The sequence below is a fragment of the Tursiops truncatus genome, chromosome 20 (assembly GCF_011762595.2).
Source record: "Tursiops truncatus isolate mTurTru1 chromosome 20, mTurTru1.mat.Y, whole genome shotgun sequence".
NCBI classification, from domain to species: Eukaryota; Metazoa; Chordata; class Mammalia; order Artiodactyla; family Delphinidae; genus Tursiops; species Tursiops truncatus.
The window spans coordinates 9,532,603-9,557,240 of NC_047053.1; the positions used below are offsets into that span (position 1 = coordinate 9,532,603).

Here is a 24,638-nt window from a genome sequence, read left to right on the forward strand (position 1 = left end):
GGCGGGGCACTTGAGGGGCGGAGGGTGTTGAGGGGGCGGGGCACTTGAGGGGCGGAGGGTGTAGAGGGGGCGGGGCACTTGAGGGGCGGAGGGTGTAGAGGGGGCGGGGTCCTCCCGGAAGGGCCTCCTGACCAGGTTACTGGTCCTACCCCTGGTCCCCCTAGGACAGCAGGGAAAAGAGGGCGTGAGTGGGGCCTTCCCAGCCTCTTGCTCTCAGATTTGTATAGGAGGGCTCTGTCCTCTGTTAGGCGTACCCGCCAGCCTTACGTAGGTGGTTGTGCCATCAGCGTCCCTTCAGAGCAGAGATTTTTCTGAAAAGCCACACTGTCCCCGCTCCTTGTTTCTGCACGTAAACCTCCAGTCCGGGTTTGTCTGCTCCTTTACCTTCAGTCCCGGGGAGCTGGGGGTCTGTGTACTAACACTTCAGTGCCCTGGGCATCGGTCTCTCCAGCAGCTGCTCCCTTTGAACATGAAGAAGATCCTTCTAAAGACCCTCCTTTTACCTTTGGTTGTTTGGGCTTACATTTGCTCTGTACAGGCTTGTCAATCGCACTCATTGGAGGTGGGTGGGAGAAATTCATTTTAATTTATAGGGAATCTTATTTATTTATTTTTCAGAATCTCATTTTTAAATAGGGGCAGTTTTTTAAATCACCAACTTAAAAAATAAATACTTTGTATCTGATGCATATATATTTAAATGTATTTATTTTGGAGGGGTCATGGTGGGGGAAGAAGAGGTGTATAGATTGGTTAAAATTTTGCCTTAAATGATGGGTTTTTTGTTGAAACAATTACATGATTCCAAAGTTCATGGAGAGCTGAACTTAATTTAAAAGTTCTCTAAGCAATAGGAGATAGATGGAAGCAGCCGCACTGCCCATGTACTACTCCCCAAAGTGGGCCCCTATCTTTGTTGACCAAAAGAATGATTTGCAGGAAAACCTAGTAAAAATTCTTCTTAATAAATACTGTATTCAGGTAGCAGAGTAACCAAAAATTGTGTCTACCAAGATGTTTCCTGAAGCAGGCCTGCTGGATCCTTAGAGCTTGTGCTCTTTCTTTCTTTCTTTCCCTTTCCTTCCCTTTCTTTCTTTCTTTCTTTTTTTTTTTTAAGCAGAAAGATTGTGAAAGTTATTAAGTGAATGTGACCTGGGCTAGTAGTGATGCAGCCCAGGTCACATTCACTTAAGGTTGCCGGCCAGGTCCCGAAGTTGCTTCTCTGTGCATGGGCCCCTGGTGCCCTCTGGTGGCTGAGGGCTAACACTACGGCCCACTCCCTTTGGGCTTTTGGGCCGAGATTTGAGAGGCCAGGAGTGGGGCTGGGGGGCGGGGAGGTTGTTGTTGACTTTAGGTTCTGTTTGTTTGGTGGAGGAGTGGATAGCAGACAGTTTTATGCAGTTCGGCCCGCCCAAGGGCAGTAGGCGACCTCTCAGCGGCTGTAGTCTGAAGCTCACAGCCACCTTAGACAGAAGTTTCTCGCAAGGCAAGCCCCCCGTGGGCGCTTACGTGAGGGTAGATAGGTTTGTAGAAACAAGTTGAAGCCACCCTCTCTCACCTCCATCCCCAGTGAGATGGAGACCAGCCCGCACTGTCCAGTAGGGATCCGCTTTCCAGAAGTGGGCCGGGGTGGGTCCGCCTTCTGGGGCTGTGCTGTCCCCGTGTCTGGTGCAGCCCTTAAGGCCACACGGCTCTACCCCCACAGCAACAGCGGCGGGAGCGGGAGCAGCGGAAGCTGCAGGAGAAGGAGCAGCAGCGGCGGCGCGAGGACATGCAGGCCCTGCGGCGGGAGGAGGAGAGGCGGCAGGCTGAGCGGGAGCAGGTACAGCGCGCCCAGCGCACGCCCCCAGCGCACACCGGACACCCCCCCCCCGCCCCCGCTCCCGCTGCCTGCCTCCCCTGCTCCCCAGCCCCCTTCCCCTTCTCCCCCTACCCCGAGATTCCTCCTATCTTTTCCAGCTTCACTCTTTCTCTCTGTTCTCTCCCACCCTTCAACCCCCAACCCTGGCTCCCTGCCCTCCTCCTGTCTCTGTGCCTTCATTCCCATCTCTTTGCCCCACCCCTGTCCCCTGGCCCCTGCACCTTCCCTCGTGGGGCCTGCACCCCGGCTTCCTCCTCATTCCCTGCTCTCTGCGGGGCTCATCCCACCCCCAACCCGGCCTCTCTATTACTCTACCGCCTCCTCATCCTCACCCCACTGACCCTGTCCGCCCACTCCTCCGCTGCCGCCGCCGCCCCCCTCTGCCTCTCCCTCTTTCCCTGCCCTTTGCCCCCCACCCCGCCCCCCCAGGAGTATATCCGTCACAGGCTAGAGGAGGAGCAGCGACAGCTCGAGATCCTTCAGCAACAGCTGCTCCAGGAACAGGCCCTACTGCTGGTAACGGGGTCCCCAGCTTCCTCTGGGAAGATGCGTATTCAGTGTCTCTGCTGGAATGGGATGGGAACCCTTCAGGGGAAGGGATTCACCCCAGCATCGAGGGAAGACATCGCCTCTCTAGGCAGTTGGAGAAAAGGAAGGGCATGCGTGCTCTAGCTTCCGGGGCCACACCCTGCTGAGCCCTCTCTCCCTACCCTTGGGCCCAGGAATACAAGAGGAAGCAGCTGGAGGAGCAGCGGCAGTCGGAGCGCCTGCAGAGGCAGCTGCAGCAGGAGCACGCCTACCTCAAGTCCCTGCAGCAGCAACAGCAGCAGATCCTGCCCGGGGACAGGAAGCCCCTGTATCATTACGGTCGGGGCATTAACCCTGCTGACAAACCGGCCTGGGCCCGAGAGGTACTCATTGCCCCCTTTGCCGCCTGAGACTCCATCCGCCTGGGGCCTGATAGCTGCAAGCATGGTCCTTACGCACAGGCGGGCGCTGGGAAGGGGAAAGGGGCACGCAGCGCAGGTGGAGGGCTGGAGAGGTCTGGACCTCGATTTTGAGAACAGGACAAAAGTTGTCTTGCTTGGCATCCTCTTGCATCACAGGTAGAAGAGAGAACGAGGATGAACAAGCAGCAGAACTCTCCCTTGGCCAAGACCAAGCCAGGCAGCACAGGGCCTGAGCCCCCCGTCCCCCAGGCCTCCCCTGGGCCCCCAGGACCCCTTTCCCAAACTCCTCCTATGCAGAGGCCGGTGGAGCCCCAGGAGGGACCACACAAGGTGAGTCTCTCCCTGTTCCTGTCTTAACACACAGACGCAGGGGGCCTCACGCAGCACAGCTACGTCTCGTGTACACACATGCACACGCCCTTAGCCAGGGATCACAGACCTCAGGATACGTGGGCAGAGACAGGCGGCTGCACATGTCTGTTTCTGTGTCTTACCTGTTCTTGGGCTCTAGGAGCTCCTTTCAATGGATAATTGGAAGCCAGAGGCTTGATTTGCCCCTTCCTCCCAGCCCAAGCCCCAGCTCCCAGGTGGGGACGTGCCACAGAGCAGGCAGCCCACCCTCCCTGGTCTCTCCCCGCAGAGCCTGGTGGCACACCGGGTCCCACTGAAGCCATATGCAGCGCCTGTACCCCGATCCCAGTCCCTGCAGGACCAGCCCACCCGAAACCTGGCTGCCTTCCCAGCCTCACACGACCCCGACCCCGCCGTGCCCGCACCCACTGCCACGCCTAGTGCCCGAGGAGGCGTCGTCCGCCAGAACTCAGACCCCACTTCCGAAGGGCCTGGCCCCAGCCCGAACCCCCCAGCCTGGGTCCGGCCTGATAATGAGGCCCCTCCCAAGGTAAGGACAGCCCTGCTGAGCCGCACAAGGGCAGAGAAATAGTACGGGAGGGGAACGGAGGGGGAGCGGGCGGCAGGCGAGGTAGACACGGGTTCGGGGTTGGAAGGGAACAGAAGGGCGAGGCGTCTAGCACGGCGCGTCCTGCAGGCGTTACCCTGATGTCTGGTGGGCGGGCTGCCACCCGAGTGTGTCCCGGTGATTCCGTGGTGCATATGGGAGTGGAAGAGTGCCCAGGGTGTCTGGGGAGCGCCAGGGGCCAGACTTTCTGGGTCAGATCCCAGCTCTGCTGTTTCTCAGCTTCGTGACCTTAGACAAATTCATTAGCTTCCCCGACCTCAGTCTGCTTCTCCGTAAAGGTGGGGAGGGCCCCTTCCAGTGTCTCCATGAGGACAAGTGTCCGCCAGGCGCCCAGCACAGAGCACTGACTCCTTTCTTCTCTCCTCAGGTGCCTCAGAGGACCTCATCTATCGCCACTGCCCTTAACACCAGTGGGGCTGGAGGGTCCCGGCCAGCCCAGGCTGTCCGTGCCAGGTAACCCCTGGGTGCGGGCAGGCGGCAGCCCAGGGAGTGGCGTGGGGGGCAGAGGGGAGTTTGCCAGGTTACCCGCCTAGGGGTGGGCAAGCCCCGACCCAGTCACCTCAGCCCCCTCCCTGCCCCCGCCCCCGGCACCCCTGTGCTCCCTCCACAGACCTCGCAGCAACTCCGCCTGGCAAATCTATCTGCAAAGGCGGGCAGAGCGGGGCAACCCCAAGCCTCCAGGGCCCCCTGCTCAGCCCCCTGGCCCGCCCAACGCTTGTAGGTAATGGAGTTGTCCCCCCACTACTCACTCCCACCCCCACTTCTGCCACCTGCTTCCTCCTGGTGATGGTTCCCTCTGCGGTGCAGCTCAGCCTCCCCAGGCAGAGACACCCCGTCTCCCTGACCCTGCCTCTGCCCCTCCCACAGTAACCCTGACCTCAGGAGGAGCGACCCTGGCTGGGAGCGCTCGGACAGTGTCCTCCCCGCCTCTCACGGGCACCTCCCCCAGGCTGGCTCACTGGAGCGGAACCGGGTGGGAGGTACGTGCACGGGCCTCACGGGCAGCCTCCATCAGGGTGGACCCTGCCTTCGGCTGCTCCCGACTGGGTGGGGGTGGGGTGGGGAGCGGGCTGGGCTTGAGGCCACCCCCTGTGCAGGTGTCAGTGACCTCCCTTCCCCCACCCCGCCACCTCTAGCCTCCAAACTGGACAGCTCCCCCGTGCTCTCCCCTGGGAGCAAAGCCAAGCCCGATGACCACCGCTCGCGGCCAGGCCGGCCCGCAGTAAGTCATCGGGTGGCACCTCCGGCCCTGCCCTCTCCCGGTTTGGGGCTTTGGGGCCGATGTGGAGCCTCTTGAGCCCCAGGGAGCTGGGTTCCAGGGTCAGGGCCTTCATTAATCTGTGACGGGAGGGTCTGTGGGCTAACAGGGGGGTGCTTCTCAGTTACTAACCTTTCTTAACCTCTCTCCTGCCTCTTCCTGGCTGCCCTTTTTCCCCCACGGCCCCTCCCAGAGCTATAAGCGAGCCATTGGTGAGGTTAGTGAGCAGGGGCCTGCTGGCGGGAGCCCCTCCTGTTACCCTGCCCTTCTGTGGCCTCCTTCGTACCACCGCCTCTCCCCTCACGCAGCTCCTCCCCTGCAGGATTTTGTGTTGCTGAAAGAGCGGACCCTGGACGAGGCCCCCCGGCCTCCCAAGAAGGCCATGGACTACTCGTCGTCCAGCGAGGAGGTGGAGAGCAGCGAGGACGACGAGGAGGAGAGCAACGGCGAACCGTCGGAGGGGAGCAGAGATACCCCTGGGGGCCGGTATGGGGCATCCTGGGGGCGGGGGAGTTGCAGCCAGCTTGAGGGAAGGTGGTTCCCTTTTCCCAGAGGAGGGTCCCCGGCTATCACTGCTGGTCAGTTCTTCCTCCCCTTCCCTAGAGAATGGGGTACAGGGCTGGGGGCTGGTGTCCCCAGCTCTCTCTCACTGTCCTGTCAGTCGGGGGGGCCTCTTCAGGTGCCTCTGTGCGGCCAGCCCTCCCCGAGTGCTGGGCAGGGGGCAAGGGCTGCCGGGTGAGGACTGAGTGCGTCGTGTTCCAACAGACACTGAAGGCGCCAGTCCTCCGGCTCTCGTCTGCTCCCTGTGGCATTCGGGTGGCACTTGGGTGGCAGGCAGGGCCTGGAGGGCCTCCTGACCTTCCTCTCTCCCACAGCAGCGATGGAGACACAGACAGTGTCAGCACCATGGTGGTCCATGACGTGGAGGAGATAGCCGGGACCCAGACCCCCTATGGGGGTGGCACCATGGTGGTCCAGCGCGTGAGTGGACCCCCCCGTTCTTCCCCAGCCTGCCGTGCACCTCCTTGGCCCCAGCACTGGCCCCCTTCTCTCTGTTCCTTTAGACCCCTGAAGAGGAGCGAAGCCTGCTGCATGCTGATAGCAACGGTTACACGAACCTGCCAGATGTGGTCCAGCCCAGCCACTCGCCCACCGAGAGCAGCAAAGGTCAAAGCCCCCCCTTGAAGGATGGAGGCAGTGATGTAAGTCAGTGAAGGTGGCTCCACAGGGCGAGAAGAGATCACTGGCCGTGGGCAGGAGACCCAGGGGTGCTGGGGGCGCTGTGGTCAGCAGGGTGGAGCCCCGGGGAGCTGGTTGGCCAGGTTACAACAGGAGGGGGAGGGCAAGGGCTGGGGTCTGGTGTGTCTGCCTCACTGCCGCCCCCACCCCGCAGTACCAGTCTCGTGGGCTGGTAAAGGCCCCTGGCAAGAGCTCGTTCACGATGTTTGTGGACCTGGGGATCTACCAGCCTGGAGGCAGTGGGGACACCATCCCCATCACAGGTGAGACGAGAGATCTGGAGATGGCCGTGGGTGGGCCTCTGATGACTGGGCTTCACAAAGCGGTCACGGCCTCCCCTGTGGCCTGAACCTGCCCTGGCACCAAGGGGCCCCCTTGACCCAAGAGAAAAAATGCTCAGTGGTGGCTCAGGGACTCGCATGACAGAACGAGGACTTTGCCAGTCCTTTTGGCCCTGTTTAAACTCCTCCAGGTGCCTCCTCCGTTCTCCAGTCTTTCCCTTTCATTCTGAGTATCCTGGGGTGTGGCATAAAGAGAGACGGGGTGAGAGGGCTGCAGCTTACTGCCCGTTCCTCTCATCCTTCTGGCAGCCCTGGTGGGTGGAGAGGGCAGTCGGCTCGATCAGCTGCAGTATGACGTGAGGAAAGGCTCTGTGGTCAACGTGAACCCCACCAACACCCGGGCCCACAGCGAAACCCCCGAGATTCGGAAGTACAAGAAGCGCTTCAATTCCGAGATCCTCTGTGCGGCCCTTTGGGGTAAGCCAGGACTGGGAAGGAAAGGAGGGGCCTGGTGTGCCCCCATGCTCCTGGTCAGGCGAGGGCCTGGCTCTGCCTCTGATCTGCCCAAGGGCTCCTATTGCAGGGGTCAACCTGCTGGTGGGCACGGAGAACGGGCTAATGTTGCTGGACCGAAGTGGGCAGGGCAAGGTGTATGGACTCATCGGGCGGCGACGCTTCCAGCAAATGGATGTGCTGGAGGGACTCAACTTGCTCATCACCATCTCAGGTGTGTGTGGAGGGCAGGGCCGGGAGGAGGGCTCAGCCCCTGGGCCCTCCGTCACCACCTTCAGTCTGGGAGGAGGGCAGCCTTGGTCCAGGAGCTAGAAGGTGGGGCCGCACTTTCTCACCCCTCGTGGTTCGCACCCGAAGGACGGCGGGGAGGCAGAAGCTGGACCTCCGATGAGAGGGGTGTGTGTGTCTGTCCCTCAGGGAAAAGGAACAAACTGCGGGTATATTATTTGTCCTGGCTCCGGAACAAGATCCTGCACAATGACCCAGAAGTGGAGAAGAAGCAGGGCTGGACCACTGTGGGGGACATGGAGGGCTGCGGGCACTACCGTGTTGGTGAGGAGGTCACGACACAGTGGCCGGGGCACCTTTGTTTATGAGAAGAGAAAGAAACAGGGGCCTTGGCTAAGAAAGCCTTGTAGCCAGAGATGGGGGGGCACACAGCTGGGGGTACAGACAGACCTGTGGGAGGGGCTGCAGCCCAAGAAGGGAAGTTGCTGCATCCCTCTTCCTTCCTGCCCGCAGTGAAATATGAACGCATCAAATTCCTGGTCATCGCCCTGAAGAACTCTGTGGAGGTGTATGCTTGGGCCCCCAAACCTTACCACAAATTCATGGCTTTCAAGGTAACCCCAGCCTCAGCCCCCAACACTGTTTCGAGGTCTGGCTCCTCCACCCGCGTCCCCTAAGCCCTTCTGTCTTCCATAGTCCTTTGCTGACCTCCCACACCGCCCTTTGCTGGTGGACCTGACGGTAGAGGAGGGACAGAGGCTCAAGGTCATCTATGGCTCCAGCGCCGGCTTCCATGCTGTGGATGTCGACTCGGGGAACAGCTATGACATCTACATCCCTGTGCACGTAAGCTTGGCAGGGCTGCGGACAGACTGGGGCCACCAGTCTGTGCCCCAGACTTGGGGCCTCCAGCCCACCTTCTCCTCCCAGATCCAGAGCCAGATCACGCCCCACGCCATCATCTTCCTCCCCAACACGGATGGCATGGAGATGCTGCTGTGCTACGAGGATGAGGGCGTCTATGTCAACACGTATGGGCGGATCATTAAGGACGTGGTGCTGCAGTGGGGAGAGATGCCCACCTCTGTGGGTGAGTGAGGTGCCCGCCCTCCAAGCCTGTGTCCCCGACCGAGCTGGGCTGCAGCCCACTCACTGCCCCTCCACTCCCTTCCCCCCCAGCCTATATCTGCTCCAACCAGATCATGGGCTGGGGTGAGAAAGCCATTGAGATCCGCTCCGTGGAGACGGGCCACCTAGACGGGGTCTTCATGCACAAACGAGCCCAGAGGCTCAAGTTCCTGTGTGAGCGGAATGACAAGGTGGGAATGACAAGGGGCCCGGGCTCCTGCACTGGGTGGGCCCCCAGGACCTGGGTCCCTGGGCAGAGCTGGGGGAGGGGTGGTTCTGGGTCTTCCTGGAAGGAGGCCTCCAGGGAGCGCACTGTGTGGTCACAGCTTGCCCTTCCCTCGTCTTCCCTCTCTGAGAACTCTCCAGATTCCTTCATCTGGGAGGTCGGCCTGCTGCCCACTTCCCCGAGTGTCTCCGCCTTTCGGAGGGGCTGGGGGGCACTCTGAGGGACTCCGCTCTGCAGTCTCTCTCTCCCCTTCTCCTGGTTAACTGAGACGCTCCCCCCCCCCGCCCCCGCATCCCTGATGACTTCTGTTCCTACTCCACCCAGGTGTTTTTTGCCTCAGTCCGCTCCGGGGGCAGCAGCCAAGTTTACTTCATGACCCTGAACCGTAACTGCATCATGAACTGGTGACGGGGCCCTGGACGGGGCTGTCCCGCGTGGACCAGCTCTCCCCCCCCCACACCCAGACTTCCCGGGCCGCCCTTCTTTTCCCTCCCTGGGCTTTGCTTTTACTGGTTTGATTCACTGGAGCCTGCTGGGAACGTGACCTCTGACCCCTGATGCTTTTGTGATCACGTGACCATCCTCTTCCCCAACATGTTCTCTCCCCAAAACTGTGCCTGTCCCAACTTCTGGGAGAGGCACAGCTTCCCCTTACCAGGAATTGAGTGGGCCTAGCCCCACCCCCCCTTCTCCACTTAAGAGGAGAGTGCTTGGGGCTTGGACCCCATACCCCACTGCTGCTGACTCGGCAGGGCCCTGGGCCCCTTTATTTGCACGTCAGGGGAGCCGGCTCCCCCCTTGAATGTACCAGACCCTGGGGGGGGTCACTGGGCCCTAGGTTTTAGGGGGGTCACCAGCCACTCCAGGGGCAGGGACCATTTCCTCATTTTCTGAAAGCACTTTAATGATTCCCCTCCCCCCAAACCCCAGGGAATGGAGGGGGGACCCCGCCAGCCAAAACATTTACCCCTTTCCAACCCCTGTCTCTTGTAGCCTCTGCCCTTCCCTGGTGGAGGGAGGGAGCAGGGAGCGCTCACCCTCCATACCCCCTTGCTTGCATCTGTATATAGTGTGAGCAGCGAGTAGCCCCGGCCCCTCCCTGCCCCCACCACTCCCCAATGTAGTGGCCTTGGAGATCTCCGTTTGTTAATAAAGACCATTCAACCAGCTCCCACCATTTCAGGCCTTACGTTATTCTGTTTTCTCTCAGCATCCCAGGCACTAGCCAGGGCCCACCAGCATTGCTGGGATGAAGGGGGCACGGTGGTGTGGAATCTGCAGTCAGTGAGCCTTGGTGGAGAGGGGGTGGATGGGCACTGCTGGGCCGAGGAAACCTAGAGGAAACAACTGAGGGAGGGCGAGGGCATCCTCAGGCTTAAACCTGTGGGGCCCTGCACAGGGGCCATTTGGTTTCCACCCACTCCAGCCTGGCCAGGCCATGAAGGCGCCTGGCTCGAGCCTCTCTATATGCAAGTCCTGCATGGGGCGGGGTCGCTCCTGTTTGGCAACAAATGGATAAAGATCTCTTAGAGGCTCACAGGGCTAGAGGGTCACGTGGAGCTGGGACCCAAGAAAAACTGGGAGGTCGGGAAGAATGAATTGAGGATGGTTCTTGCCTTCCGGAGGGCTGACATGCAAGAGCCTTCCTGAACCATCTGCCAACTCCGGCTGCTGTCTGCCCGGTGGCCAGACCTACGTACGTGCGCACATACGACTCTCGCGAGGCTGAATACAGATTTATCGTTGGCAGTACGAAAGGATCGTAATAAAGCAGTGGCAGCAACTTGTTTTTCAGATTTCCTCCTGGAGATGGGTGGGAACGTTTGTCACCGTGGCTGCAGGCTCACAGCTACATACAGGGCGGGTAGGGCAGTTCGGGCACTTGGTTGAAGTAGGCCCCGAGGAAGATGAGGCTGGAGCCAACAAGGAAGAGCACCAGAGCGGCCCAGAAGCAGATGTTGTCGAGGGCCTTCCCCATGCGCACCCAGTCGGACACCTCCTGGGGAAGGGGCGGGCAAAGCTGAGTCCCTAAAAGCAGCAGGAGCCTGGTGCACGAGTCAGGGAGAGCGGAGGCCCCCAGCAGCTCCCCACCCAGCCTCTCCGGCTCCTGCCCCACCTCGCCGGTGGCCTCCTGGTCTCGCGTGCTCTCGGCCACGAAGTTCACGGCATCCACACAGCAGCGGATCTCGGGGGCGGCGGCGCCCAGGCTCTGGCAGAGGGCAGCTGGTGGGAGCGACCCCGGGGGGTGGGGGGTGATTAGGAGCCTCTCCCGCTGCAGGTGCCCCCATTGGCCCGCTCGGACCACTGCTCACCAGTCCAGGTCCTGTGCCGGTGCCTCTGCCCCTCAAACATGAGCTCGCTCCGCGGCTTTTTCAGTATCAGCTCCTCCGCGCGGAGCAGTAGGCCCAAGGACGACGCCCGCCTTGGGGGCGAGGCGGCCCGGGAGACCTCGGGGGGTGCGCCCGAGCCCAGGAGTTGGGGCAGCAGCTCCAGTAAGACCTGGGGTTGGGTGGGTGGGCGGCCGGTGGGGGGGTGCGGCCGGGAGGTTAGCTCGAAGCCCCGCCTCCCGCCCGGAGCCCCCTCCACCCGGTGCTTACGTGGCGCAGCCGCGGGGACATGGCGTGAGTGGTGGGCGTCCGACAAGACACGTTGAGCACGATGACGCAATTCATGACAATGAGCGTGGCAACCACCATGACGAAAATGAGGTACCTGAGGAGCCCGGAGTTCGTGACGTCGCAGCCTCCCCACTTCCCCTGAGCCACAGAGGGGGCCACTAGTCCTCTAACCTCACAAACGCACCTCTCCGCAAGGAGTGGAGTTACGCCCCTTAGCTGCTGCTCCTCTGCGGGGCCAGACGCGTCCCCCCCGCCCTTCTCCCCCCTCGCACCGCCGGTGGCAACCATGAAGGATACCCCCAGCTCCCTGGAAACCCTGCTGTGGGTCTGCCACTTCCACAGCTCCACGGAGGTGCGCCTACGCCGATACCCACCCTCCACCCCCAAGGGTGGCACCTTGAAACGCTCTGGGAAGGTTTCCAGCGTCCCCCCATTACCTCTGACCTCTGACCTGATGACCCCACAGTCCCTGTGCTTTTCCAGGCGGCCCTCCAGCCCCCACTTCTATCTTCCCTGGAACTTGTGGCCGCGGCCCATGAATATCTGGAGCAGCGGTTCGGAGAGCAGAAGTCCCTGGAGCCGCGAGAGCCAGAGAAGCCGCCCGCCCCGAAGCCCACCCTGGGGCTGGTGCTAAGAGAAGCCGCGGCCACCGTAGTGAACTTCGGGGCCACCTCGTTAGACGTGGGGTGCCGGGGGTGCTGAGGAGGGGCGGGGAAGGGGGATCGAGCGGCAGGAGCAGGGACCTCTGCACTCCCGCCAACTCTTGCACCCCCGCTGCAGATCTCAGCCCTGTGGGTGCAGCAGGAGGTGCGGCGACTAGACGCCGGGGATCCAAGTGGAGCCCTGGCCCGGGTAGCCCAGGCCGCGGGGCAGGGAGCTCGGCAAGCGGGGTCTGCGGCAGGCGCGAGCGCCCGGCTTCTGCTCCAGGGGGCGCGGCTATGCCTCTGTGCACGAGGTCTGCAGGGATCCGCCTAATTCCTGCAACAGTGGCGACGCCAGCTGGGCCTCGGCACCCCCGGGGAACCGGTGAGTTCAAGATGAGGGGAGAGGTGGGGGCCAGGGGCGGCGGGGCTGGGTGGGCACTAAGCCGGCCCGCCCCCAACAGAGATACTCCGGAGACCTCCAGGTGGCGTCCAGCAGCATTACGGAGGACGGAGGACGGAGGACGGGGGACCGGAAAAGCCACCACCATCCCAGCCCCACCCCGCATCTAAATAAAGCCCAGGCGGGGATGAGGCAGCTGAGGCTTCTCCCAGAGTCATTAGGTTTGGGCCCTCCCAACGAGCCCCTTGGCTCCACCCCATGCTCATCTGGCTCCGCCCTTCACACTGGCCACGCCCCACGTAGGCACCACCGGGATCCACCCTGCGCCCACCTGCCCAGCAGCGGCACGCTCAGAGATGTCTCTGGGATTTTCTGGGCAATTAGGAACAAGAAGACGGTCTGGGCGAGCAGGACGTTGATGGAGACGGTGCATTTCTGGCCGCCGGCTGGAGGGAGTACCTGGTGAGAGCAGGCCCCGCCCCCCAGGAGGGAGCCCGGGTTTGGGGTCTGGGCGACTCCATACCCTGTGCCGGCAGGAAATAGGCGAGCAGTACTAGGCCCGAGATGAGCACGCAAGGCACGATGACGTTAATAACGTAGAAGAGCGGCTTCCGGCGAATGATGAGCGTGTAGATGACTTCAGTGTCCCCTGGACCATCATTAGAGCCACCGTCGTGGCGGCGGATCACCCCGGGGCAGAAGTCGATGGCCCACTCCCCGTTCTCTGCGGGACGGGAGGCGCGGTCAGCTGGCTCTCGGAGGTGGGGCGCGCTGCTCTGCTCTCCGTCCCCTCATCTGACCGCGGGGGGCCTGCAACTCCAGGCGAGGAGAGGATGCAAACCGTCTGGACAAGGGTGGGTGGGGCAGGTGGTCTGGATTGTTTGGGCTGGTCAGAAAGGGGCATTCCCAGAGAGATTAGGGAACCACCACAAGTGAGCAAGCTGGACTAGTCCGACGATCAAGAATGATTTCAGGAAAGGGTCAAGTTAAAGCAGGGTTGCCAAGTCAATCCCAGCATCGATGGTTTGGGGCAGCCCCACTCTGCAAGTCCCCTCTCTGGACCCGTCTAGAAGCGAGTTTTTTGGAGCAGGAGGGGGCCTCACCAGTATAGGCCTCAGTGTCGATATCTATGTTGCTGATGGTGTCGCCATCGTCGTCCACAGCAAAGACGAGCTCCACCTCTTCTGCATTGTACGTCTGCGAGCTGCGGAGCCGGGGCCATGACCCCCCCACCACAGAGGCTGGGACTCGGGCCTCAGCCTCAGGCCCCGCCCTAGAAGGATCTGGCAGGGGAATTAAGCTCCACCCGTCAACCCAGGTCTCGCCCCCACACCTGGGTTTCTACACTTACTTCTAACCCGCTAGGGCGGCCTTACCCCATTCGAATGTCTAGCTCCACCTCCAGCACAAAGCCCCGCCCCGGATTAGAAGTTCCCCCCCCCCCCCCGCCCACACCTGGCCCCACCCCCTGCCCCCGTAATTCCACAAAGGTCCGGGCCGCTTCCCACCGGAAAACAAGAGAGCAGTTCTGCCAGTCGAAAGGGAAGTAGGTGACCTCCACGGCGCAGATACTTCGGTAGATGGCCGGGGGCAGCCAGCTCACGTAGCCGCCCTCCGAGACCAGCACGTTGGCTTCATAGGCCACACCGAACTGGCCGTCGATACTGTGGGCTCCGGGAAACCAAGGGTTTGCGCAGATCTGTGGCCCCCTCTCCCTCCAAGCAACCTGCCCCAACCAGGTCCAGCCCAGCCCCCCGGGCCTCGGCTTCCCTCCAGTCTGGCCCCGTCCTCACTTGTTTTCCAGCACAATCTCTGGCAGCCATACGAGTTCTGAAGGGACCCGCAGGGTTTCTATGCCCCCAAAATCGCCCTTGCTGTAGTTGAGTCGGTAATCATGCCAGTCCTAAGGGTGGGGGAAGGGGAGGGGGACGGAAGGACGTGTGCCTTGGTACCCAAGAGGAGTTTGGGAGAAAAGGGTCCCCTGGACAAGACCTCACACTGTTCCCCACACTCCACTCACGATTCCAATCCAGACGCTGGTGGTGAGGGTCTCCTCTTTCTCATTCTGCGGATGGGAGATTAGGATGATGGAAGCCAGCTTTAGGATAGAGCTCAGCGGTTGGGACCAGAAGTGGGACTTTAGGCTCAGAGATGGCACTTGGGGTGACGGTGGGGGTATCTTACCAGTGAGATGAGGTTGGTCAGGGTGACTTTGAGGGTGATGGTGACAGTGTCCTCAGGCTTCTGCACTGGTCGGCGTCCTGGGTCATAGTTGTCGAAGAGGTGGTGGTAAAGACGCAGCTCCTCGTTCTTCCCTTCACCTCTGCCTGGGGGTGGGGCCAAGCAGTGGGGTCACTGGAAACGGAGAGGCTAAGGAGCCTCTCCTCTCTGTCTCTGGATCTGCATGGCTCTGCTTCTCTGTCTGTCTCTGTCTGAGGCTGTGTATTTTTCCGTGTGTCTCCCAAACCAGTGATGTGCCTGGGGACCAAATATCGTGTCTCCGTCTACATCTCAGTCTGTCTTTGTCCTGTCCCTTTATGTCAGTATCCTGTGTGTGTGTCCGACCACTTCCCCCGACCCTGGTCCATACCGAGCAGCTGCAAGAGGAGCAGGGCACTGAGCAGAGTCCCTGCCATCCCATGGTCTGGTCCCCGGGGTTATTCTGAGTTTGGCAAGCTCCGACGGGGGCAGGCCAGGGTGCTGTGAGTGCGGGGGAAGGGGCTGTTAGTGGAGGAGGGTGTTAGTTCCGGGCTGGGTTAGGGACTGACACCTAATCCTCTTACTACCCCTACGGCGGCAGCCAGGGACATCCTGGCTTCTTCCAGAGGCAGCTGCCCCATCCTGAGTTCCCTGCCCTCACCCCATCCCAGCAGCCTTTGCCTGGGCTTCGGCCAGCTCCCCAGCCACAGACCCAATCCCCTCATGACTGAAACAGGCCTGATGCAGGTGGACAGGTCTTTTAAGAAACACCTGGAACCACAAGCCTGGCAGTGGGGGTGGAGGGCCCTGCTTTCCAGTAATGCACTGGTGTCCTTTGAGTCAGCTGCCCTGTGCAGGTGACATCGCTTGCCGCCCATACTCACCACCACCCACAGCCCAGCCAAGGTCACGCTAATGCAGTTTCTGCCGGCAGAGTTTGGCAAAAGCAGAGCGTCCATAAAATCTGGTAATGAGACAGGTGGTCACAGGGGGTTAGTCTGCAGTAACAAACTCCACCTGGCAAAGGAGAAGGTGGGCCACAGGGCCACGACCCACAACCCATCCCCATGTCTGCCCACTCTCAGCCGGTCGGGGGCGGGGGGCGGGGGGCGGAGCACTCACCGGAGACATCAGTTTCTCATCTCTCTGCTGCCACCTTGTGGCCACATATGAAAGTACTGTCTTCCCCACCCCAAACACACACACACACACACACACACACACACACACACACACACACACACACCTTTCAGTCTTTCCTAAGTCTCTTTGGACCACCCTAGTCAGTCACTGGAAATGCTTATTTAAAATTCAGTTTCCTAGGCTCCATCCCCAAAGAATCCCAATTTAGTAAGATGGCAGAGATAGGGTGCCAGGAATCTGCTTTATTTAAGAAACTCCCCATGTTTCCTTACGGGGTAGGAAGCACTTTTTCTGCCTTACACACTGCTTCCTCACACCGATCCAGCAAAGCAGTTACCTTCGTCCAGAATGTATGAAAGAGGACTCCAGGTCAGGTCCAAGGTCACGTTACTGAGTCCAAGCGCCTCCTGCTCACCTCATGACAGGCCAATAAATCAAGTGACAAATTGTTGGGGCAAGGAATAGCAACTTTATTTGGAAAGCCAGTAGACCAAAAAGATGGTGGACTAGTGTCTCAATGAACTATCTTCCCTGAGTCAGAATTCAGGCTTCTTTTATGCTAAAAGGTGAGGAGGTAGTCCTGGTTCCTGCCAGACTCTGGAGGGGATATGTTAATTTCCTCCTTCCTGGACTTCCCTGGTGGTGCAGTGGTTGGGAGTCCACCTGCCAATGCAGGGCACACGGGTTCAAGCTCTGGTCGGGGAAGATCCAACATGCCGCGGAGCAGCTAAGCCCGCGGGTCACAACTGCTGAAGCCCACGTGCCTGGAGCCCGTGCTCCGCAACAAGAGAAGCCACCGCAGTGAGAGTCCCGTGCACCGCAACGAAGAGTAGTCCCCACTCGCTGCAACTGGGGAAAGCCCGTGTGCAGCAACGAAGACCCAACACACAGCCAAGAAAACAAAAAATTTCTTCCTTCCTGCAGCCACTTATAGGTGGACCCTGTCAGGATGTTTCCCGTGAGCTAAACAAAGGTATTTTAGCTTAATGCTCATTACCTGGGAGGCAGGGTTCCCAGAGATGGGCCATTATGATTTAAACAAAGGTATTTTAGCTTAATGCTCATTACCTGGGAGGCAGGGTTCCCAGAGATGGGCCATTATGTATGATTTAAGCTTATAGGCAACATTCCTTTAGTAATTAATGTAATAGAACACAAAGGTTCTTCCCTACTGTCAATGATCCATTCCACAATCCTGTGGGAAAAAGGACAAAGACCGCTCTACTACCTGCTGGACACGGGTGACAAAGAGGTGATTATGGGATGGAACTGATCAGCCTTGGACAGGGACTCCTTAAAATCTTTAGTCAGTTGTACAATCCCCTTTCCTTTTTTATCTACAACTGTTTGAACCTGATGAAACCCCTTAGCCCTTTGTTGTCTAATTTGCAATTTAATTTGGGGTATTGGTTCCAGTTCCCAATACTTATCTATTAATTAACTTGGTGCCAGAATTACACTAAATTCCTGTGCTATTTGGACAAAATTAAACAAATAGGTTGACCCTTCTTCAGCTACAATGAAATTTTTTAAAGTATTAAGATTATAAAGAGCAACCTTAAGTCATCTAAGGGTTCACAAACCCATTACTCTCTAGGCGTCTCAGAAATTGGGTCATGGGCTTCCTTGGTGGCGCAGTGGTTCAGAATCTGCCTGTACCGCAAAAAAAAAAAAAAAAAAAAAAAGGGGGGGAATGGGGCTTCCCTGGTAGTGCAGTGGTTAAGAATCCGCCTGCCAATGCAGGGTACACGGGTTCGAGCCCTGGTCCGGGAAGATCCCACATGCTGCAGAGCAACTAAGCCCGAGCACCACAACTACTGAAGCCCGTGCTTCACAACAAGAGAAGCCACCACAATGACAAGCCCGCGCACCACAACGAAGAGTTGCCCCCGCTCTCTGCAACTAGAGAAAGACCGCACGCAGCAACGAAGACCCAACGCAGCCAAAAATAAAATAAATAAATTTATATATTAAAAAAATCCTGTGTTAGTTCCTGGGGCACAGGGACCTGGTGTGGTATCACGATCTAAGATGCGACCCAATTGGGGCCAGGAGGCACTCCTGGGGCAGGGCAATTTCCCTTATGCTGTTATCCCATAGGGGCCTGAATGCAAACGGCCAGCAGACTGGGCTTCTACAGATGCAGAGTCCTTTCTCCCCCCTCAGACTTGTTCACAGGGAGGACCCGCTGTATGAAAGGAGAATGGTCGTTAATCAGGCCAGGGAAGCAACTCCACCTAACAGACCCACGAGGTACACCTGAAGCCCACTGGACCCTGATGAGAGAGGAATGCCCTTATCAGAGCACTACCATGAGTGCATCTTGGCAAGGCTTTGAAAAGGGGAATCCAAGCAAGATTTTGAACGAAATTCAGCAAAAACCAAATGAAGATTTATCAGGCCTACAGATGTTACACTGATGCAGATCCTGAGGCCCCTGAAAATACTGGAATGGTAAATTTGATCTTCATTGGGCAAAGCGCCCCAGACATAACAAAATTACGAAAGTTAGATGGTAAATTTGGAACAAACCCTTCTCCGTTGGTAGATCTTGCTTTTAAAGGGTTCAACAACAGAGAACAACAGAAGAAAGAAGATGCAAAAGACAACGCCATTTTTCTGTCAGTGGCACTCGCCAGAAGGTGAGTGACCCAAAGAGAGGTCAGCCACCATTGGGAAAGGGACAAATGCACTTATTGTAAGGAGGAAAGGTACTGGAAAAAAAAGGTTGCCATAGGCTAAATAGGAAGGAAACCAATAAAAGTCAGGAGGCTCTCAGATGGTAGAAAGAGAGGAACACCCTGATGAACAAAGAGGCCCGGCGGGGGGGCTCCCTTGGACTTGAGGTGCCCAATTCCAATTTCCCCACAGGAGCACCAGGTAAAATTGACAGTGGGGAATGAGCTGATTAACTTTGTTACAGGTGCAACATACTCTGGTAAACACCAAGGTGGCACAGAAAACATCTCAATCCATCCCAGTCACAGGAGTCCTTGGAGGGGCACAAAATTGCTCATTCTTACAACCTTTAGAATGCCAGGTAGGGAACCTTACACCGAAATAGTTTCTTATAGATGCCAGAGTATCCAGTCCATCTTTTGGGGCAAGATCTCCTGTGTAGAAAAGGACAAAGAAGGGCCAAAGCGTGGGGTTTCAGACCTCCCCAGATGGGGACTCAGCACAGAGGAACCTGGCAAACAGACTTCACTCAAATCCTCGAGCTACAGGAAATTTCAGATAACCTGCTAGTATGAGTGGACACTTTGTCACGATGGGTGGAAGCATAGCCCACCTGGACGGAAAAAGCCTCAGGAGTGTTTAAAGCCCTCCTTAAGGAAATAATCCCCCAACTTGGATTAAGGCATTACAAATTAATTGGAAAATATATTTATCCTGGAGACCACAACTGATAGGAAAAACCAAGGAAAGGAACGATCCATTAAAAAGGAGCACGGCTAAAATATGTCGAGAGACTAATTTAACTCGGGATAAGGCCTTGCCAGTTGCCCTGCAACTCTGGGATCAGAGTGGCTCCCAGAAGCAGGCTTAAATTAAGCCCCTTTGAAATGCTGTACAGTAGGCCATTCAAGGTGTCTGCCCAGACAGGAGAATCTGCAAATGCTCTAAAAGACCCAGCAATTGCCAATTATATTAAAACTTTGGGCACTATACTAACCTCTGTTCATGAGTTTGCCTCCAGCAGGTCTGCCTACCCAACTAACGTAGCCTTACATCCGTTTTGACCTGGGACCGAGTCTTCCTTAAAACCTGGAGAGAACCAGGGCCTGAACTTCAGCTGACTGCAAGGTGAATAGGACCACACATAGTATTACTTACCACACACTTGTCTGTAAAGTTAGCTGGGGTAAAGCCATGGATGCATCGTCACACTCGGATTAAAGCAGCACCACTGTCATCAAAAAATGACCCAATTTCTTTTTTTAATTTGTATTTAAAGTAACTCCTTTATTTATTTATTTATTTTGCGGTATGTGGGCCTCTCACTGTTGTGGCCTCTCCCGTTGCGGAGCACAGGCTCCGGATGCGCAGGCTCAGCAGCCATGGCTCACGGGCCCAGCCGCTCCGCGGCGATGTGTGATCTTCCCGGACCGGGGCACGAACCCGCGTCCCCTACATCGGCAGGCGGACTCTCAACCACTGCGCCACCAGGGAAGCCCTATTTATTTATTTTTGACTGTGTTGGGTCTTCGTTGCTGTGCGTGGGCTTTCTCTAGTTGTGGCGAGCGGGGGCCACTCTTCATCGCGGTGCGCGGGCCTCTCACTATCGCAGCCTCTCGTTGCAGAGCACAGGCTCCACACGCGCAGGCTCAGCCGCCATGACTCACGGGCCCAGCCGCTCCGCGGCATGTGGGATCTTCCCGGACCGGGGCACGAACCCGTGTCCCCTGCATCGGCAGGCGGACTCTCAACCACTGAGCCACCAGGGAAGCCCCCCATTTTTTAAAGACATAAATACAAAACAAACAGCGCAGGGACTTCCCTGGTGGTCCAGTGGTTAAGACTCTGCACTCCCAGTGCAGGGGGCCCGGGTTCAATCCCTGGTCGGGGAACCTGCATGGGGCAACTAAGATCCAGCGCAGCCAACAACAACAACAACAACAACAACAGAAACCCCAAAAAACAAAAACACCCAGCACACACAAACCAGCACATCCAAAGAAACGAACCAGTTCACAAATCGGGTAAAAGTCCACCAACTATTTCCTCTCATCCTCTTTCCAACATGGTACCCCACTCAAATACAAAACAAATTAGCTTATTCTAGAGAAAAAAATCCCCAAACAGAGAGGAAATAAAGTTTCCAGCTTTACACACTGGAGTGACTTACCCTACAGTATGGAGCCCATTGGCTCCCAGATGTTGATTCCTTTGTCCCAACTGCCAAGAGCTGGGACAGCCAGTGCAGCTTCCGGGAACTTTAAAAGGAACATCCTCAGGACACGCGGTCCTAGCAGCTGCTAGGGCCTTACCCAAAAATTCCCCAAGCAGAGCTGGCTGGCCACGGGCAGCAAGAGCCCTGGCTGGCTTATACTGCTTGCCATACGACAGGCCAACAGATCGAGTAACAAGTTGCTGGGGCAGGGAATCGTGACTTTATTCAGAAAGCTGGCAGACTGAGAAGATGGCGGACCAGCGTCCCACTGAACCATCTTCCCCGAGTTAGAATTCAGGCTTCTTTTATACTAAGAGGAGGGGATAAACTCCTGGTTCTGGTCAGACTCCAGAAGGGATTTATTCCTTGCGGCAGCTATTCACAGGTGGGCCTGGTCAGGAAGTTTCCTTGTTAGCGAAACAAAGGTATTTTAGCTTCATGCGCATTACCTGGGAGGCAGGGTTCCCAGAGATGGACCATTATGTATGATTTAAACAAAGGTATTTTAGCTTCATGCTCATTACCTGGGGAGGCAGGGTTCCCAGAGATGGGCCATTATGTATAATTTAAGCTTATAGGCAACATTCCTTTAGTGACTAACTTGTAAGAGAATACAAAGTTTCTTCTCCCTATTACAGTCACACAAGTAGATTGGCAACAATGCATGAGACTTACTAATAAGCACCTACTGTATAGCGCAGGGAACTCTACTCAGTACTCTGTAATGACCTATATGGGAAAAGAATCTTAAAAAGAGTGGATACATGTATAGGTATAACTGATTCACTTTGCCGTACACCTGAAACTAACAACATTGTAAATCAACTATACTCTGATAAAAATTTTAAAAAAAAGAAAGCATAGAGATTATCCTGATATTTACACTGAAAAAACAAAAACAAGAAACAAAAACAAAAAAATGCATGAGAATTATAATCAGCTTTTTTTTCTTCCTTTCTTTCTTTTTTTCTTTTTCTGGCCATGCCTCGCGGCTTGTGAGATCTCAGTTCGCCAACGGCAGAGAAAGCCTGGAATCCTAACCACTAGACCACCGGAGAGCTCCCTGTAATCAGCTTTACTGATCACGGATACCTGTGTTCGTTTCACAGGTCGCAAAACACTTTCAGGTCCACCATTCTGGGATCTCCTTCTTCTACTTCTGAGCTCCTTCATAACCACCCCCCTGTTACAAGCAAGAACACTGAATGTCCACACAGCTTGTCCATTTCGCCACATGTCCTTGAAGCCTTGGCTCCCACTGTTAACTGCCTTTTCATTACTTGTTTTCCACTTCAGACGCCCAGAAAGAATCTCCTTGGCCCAGCTCACCTCCCTGCACATGGCTGATACGGGTACTGAATCTAAAATCTGTGCTGCTGCTTATTCCACAGCCTCTCGGCGAGGGCTGGGCCAAGGCTTGTTGTGATAAGTACAGATATGTATTTAAACATTAATAGGCACCTACAACGTTCCCTGCACAGGGCCAGATGCTCTGATTAAACAGATGAATAAGCCATGGCCCCAAGGAGGAGGGAGAGACCTCACAGGGTGAAAAGCAGAAACCACGGAGGCTGTAGGTAGGGTCCCGTGTCACTTAGCTTCTTTGCATTGCAAGAGTCAGATCCACCAGCTAGGTTTCCTGTAGGTTTCCACATGGACTGGGACAACATGGACCAACGTCAGAGACCAAGGCAGCCCTGGGGACCCACCAGTCCTGCCTCTGCTCTGTCTGCTCTGGGCTCCTCTCACACCTGCCTTTTCTCTCTACTTTGTATATCCTCTTTCTACTGTGTGGTCTCCGCTTTCTCGTGGCTTCTGCATCATTTCATCTAAGGTTTTGGCCACAAATTGACCTCGGCTTTTCTCTTCAGGTGCAGCCAATTCAGCCTTTGCTGCCCAATGCCATGAGGCTTCGGGTGCAGGCATGGAAGGGTGCTGGGGTGGGCCTAAGACACCCCGTTTACCAAGGGTGGTGTATGTGGCCACTCGACCAGTGCCTTCTATCCCTTACCAACCCAGCCCGCCTCCTACACGTTTAGCTCCCAAAACACCCTGTCATGATTCCATTCTCACTGCCACAACTGAAGATGCGCTATATCCTTCCCGGCAGGAATGATACGTGATATCTTGCTGCCAAAAGTGATGGTGGCAGGGGCCCTTCAGAAAAGCTCTCAACCTCCGAGTCCAGTGTCGTCAGATTTACATACAGTTTCCTCCAGGTGTGATTTCTGTCCATTCCCCAAACTACGGGCTAAATCCTCAGTTTAATCACCATCACTACATCATGTATAAACGATACATCTCACACACACACACACACACACACACACACACACATCACATCATATAAGATACGATAATGGGAGAAAACCACACTTGGACCAACAACCTGCATGTCAGAGTAGTCTGGGGTGGAGGTACAGTGAGTAGAAATCCTCGTCCCTGATGCCCAAACCCAGGTACCGCAGCCTGGGTCGCTGGCCCCAGGCATCTATCACGTTCTACAGGAGAGCATTTTGCTGCAGTCCTCGGCCAGGTCTGTAACTTGTGGGTGGAGGTCTTGCTCAGACCAGTGACTCCTGTGGGCATTTCTTGCAGAGTCAGCACATCAGAAAATCTGGGGAGTCTCCAGGAGGGGCTCTGACCTACCCCCCGCCCCTCCCCCACCCCACAGTTGTCCCTTCCTGCCAGTGCTGGGCCCAGAGCTGAGCCAGCACCTTTCCCGTGTTTGCTCAGGATGACCATTGCCTGAGGGCCTAAGACGCCGACACTGGTGGAGTCGAGCACCTGATCTAGGCCCGGGTTCTGTGCGTTATAACGAAAATTCCACAGAACCTCGGTGGGCTGCCCGGCACTTCTGTTTCTGGGGACGCCTTGACTTCCAAGCTGGAGCCAAAGATCTCAGCTCAACAGGAAGCCACTTCCTTCACCTCCTGGCTCTTGGCGGGTAACTCGGAACAGCTGCGCTGCCCCCGGCTGCCAGGCCTGCCGGCTGGGTTCCTTAGCCATCAGTACCTCACAGGGGAAACGTCCCCAAGCTGGCCTGCCGAGGCCCCGCCACAGGCAACAGAGGGGCTCCTCTTTCTTTCATGAACAGGGAGAGTGGGTCTGGCTGAGCCAGGACAGGACAGTGACTTCTAGGCCGTCTCCCTCACTGGGACCTAAGCTCTTGGATCGCTGAGCCTTTGCTGGGTTCCTGTGTTCACGGCACATAGCACAGAGCCCAGGACATAACAGGCTCCATAAACGTTTACTGGATGAATGAGTAAGAATAAATGAATGTGTAATCTTCCCAGCACCCTCCCTTCTACTGAGATGTGTTCTTCTCAAACCATGTGACCCCAGAGGAACTGCCAGGTACTTAGAGACACCTCCCCCGCCTGGCCCGAGTCACGGGTCCAGGGCAGGACACCTGACCCCAGCCAGACTAAAGAAAGTCCTTCCTGGGAATTTTGTTAAACAGGAACTCAGGAAGTCAGTCTCTCCCTGCTGTAGGAGATCCAAGATGTGAAATTCAGATGCGTGAGGCAGCCACGTTCATTCCTTGCATTTTACGTGGAGTAAGAGAGAATGTGGCTGATACTCAAAGACGAGTAGAGACAAGAAAGGGCCTCCGGCAGCCCAGCCCCTGGTTCCAGAAATTCCTGAGGCCCAGGTGTGCTTGTCTCCTCCTGCAGGCTGGTTGCCCAACGATTCCTTTGATTGAATGAGGTACCTCAGTATCTTTCCAGTAAATCCCCCTTTTCTTGGCTTAAAAATATTAAGATTTAAGAAAAATAAACTGAGGGACTTCCCCGGTGGTGCAGCGGTAAAGACTCCACGCTCCCAATGCAGGGGGCCCGGATTCAATCCCTGGTCAGGGAACTAGGTCCCACACGCCTACAGATTCTGCATGCCACAGCTAAAAAAGACCCTGCATTCCACAATGAAGATCCCGCACGCAGCAACAAATAGCCCGTGTGCCACAACTAAGACCCAGCGCAGCCAATTAAATAAATAAATAAATATTTTTAAAAATTTATTAAAAAAAGAAAGCAAAACAGGTATAAAAGAAAACAAAAATGCCCAGGAAAAACC

The 24,638-nt window shown here is 56.7% G+C and overlaps 2 protein-coding genes across 13 annotated transcripts in view; one reads left to right on the top strand and one right to left on the bottom strand.

Moving 5' to 3' along the window:
- MINK1 (misshapen like kinase 1) overlaps positions 1-9,832 on the top strand; it is a 48,253-nt gene extending 38,421 nt beyond the window's left edge. For 2 of the 11 annotated variants that reach the window (XM_033848378.2, XM_033848381.2), the window contains 21 exons: positions 1,706-1,822; positions 2,291-2,377; positions 2,584-2,772; positions 2,968-3,141; positions 3,452-3,712; positions 4,158-4,243; positions 4,401-4,511; positions 4,658-4,770; positions 4,927-5,012; positions 5,371-5,534; positions 5,924-6,029; positions 6,113-6,250; positions 6,442-6,550; positions 6,878-7,045; positions 7,152-7,295; positions 7,499-7,633; positions 7,823-7,923; positions 8,006-8,155; positions 8,240-8,399; positions 8,489-8,628; positions 8,988-9,832. In XM_033848378.2, coding sequence (XP_033704269.1) covers positions 1,706-1,822; positions 2,291-2,377; positions 2,584-2,772; positions 2,968-3,141; positions 3,452-3,712; positions 4,158-4,243; positions 4,401-4,511; positions 4,658-4,770; positions 4,927-5,012; positions 5,371-5,534; positions 5,924-6,029; positions 6,113-6,250; positions 6,442-6,550; positions 6,878-7,045; positions 7,152-7,295; positions 7,499-7,633; positions 7,823-7,923; positions 8,006-8,155; positions 8,240-8,399; positions 8,489-8,628; positions 8,988-9,071 — 2,823 coding nt within the window. In that variant the 3' untranslated portion in view covers positions 9,072-9,832. Of the gene's footprint in view, positions 1-1,705; positions 1,823-2,290; positions 2,378-2,583; positions 2,773-2,967; positions 3,142-3,451; positions 3,713-4,157; positions 4,244-4,400; positions 4,512-4,657; positions 4,771-4,926; positions 5,013-5,370; positions 5,535-5,923; positions 6,030-6,112; positions 6,251-6,441; positions 6,551-6,877; positions 7,046-7,137; positions 7,296-7,498; positions 7,634-7,822; positions 7,924-8,005; positions 8,156-8,239; positions 8,400-8,488; positions 8,629-8,987 lie in introns of those variants that run through there. The other 9 variants (XM_033848379.2, XM_033848380.2, XM_033848383.2 and 6 more) reach the window with 9 other exon arrangements.
- A 555-nt stretch (positions 9,833-10,387) lies between these two features.
- Positions 10,388-15,426, bottom strand: CHRNE (cholinergic receptor nicotinic epsilon subunit). Of its 2 annotated transcripts, XM_033848394.2 has the most exons (12): positions 14,916-15,426; positions 14,510-14,652; positions 14,346-14,390; positions 14,119-14,228; positions 13,834-13,989; positions 13,429-13,529; positions 12,849-13,049; positions 12,657-12,771; positions 11,261-11,375; positions 10,976-11,162; positions 10,780-10,886; positions 10,388-10,662 (listed from the first exon to the last, which is right to left on the bottom strand). In XM_033848394.2, the coding sequence occupies exons 1-12, from the start codon at positions 14,959-14,961 to the stop codon at positions 10,513-10,515; spliced, it is 1,476 nt and encodes a 491-aa protein (XP_033704285.1). In that variant the 5' UTR covers positions 14,962-15,426; the 3' UTR covers positions 10,388-10,512. The 2 variants fall into 2 exon arrangements, with proteins under 2 accessions (XP_033704285.1, XP_073654332.1); XM_073798231.1 differs by lacking the exons at positions 12,657-12,771; positions 12,849-13,049; positions 13,429-13,529; ... (3 more) ...; positions 14,510-14,652; positions 14,916-15,426 and adding an exon at positions 11,719-12,596.
- Between the last annotated feature and the right edge of the window lie 9,212 nt (positions 15,427-24,638).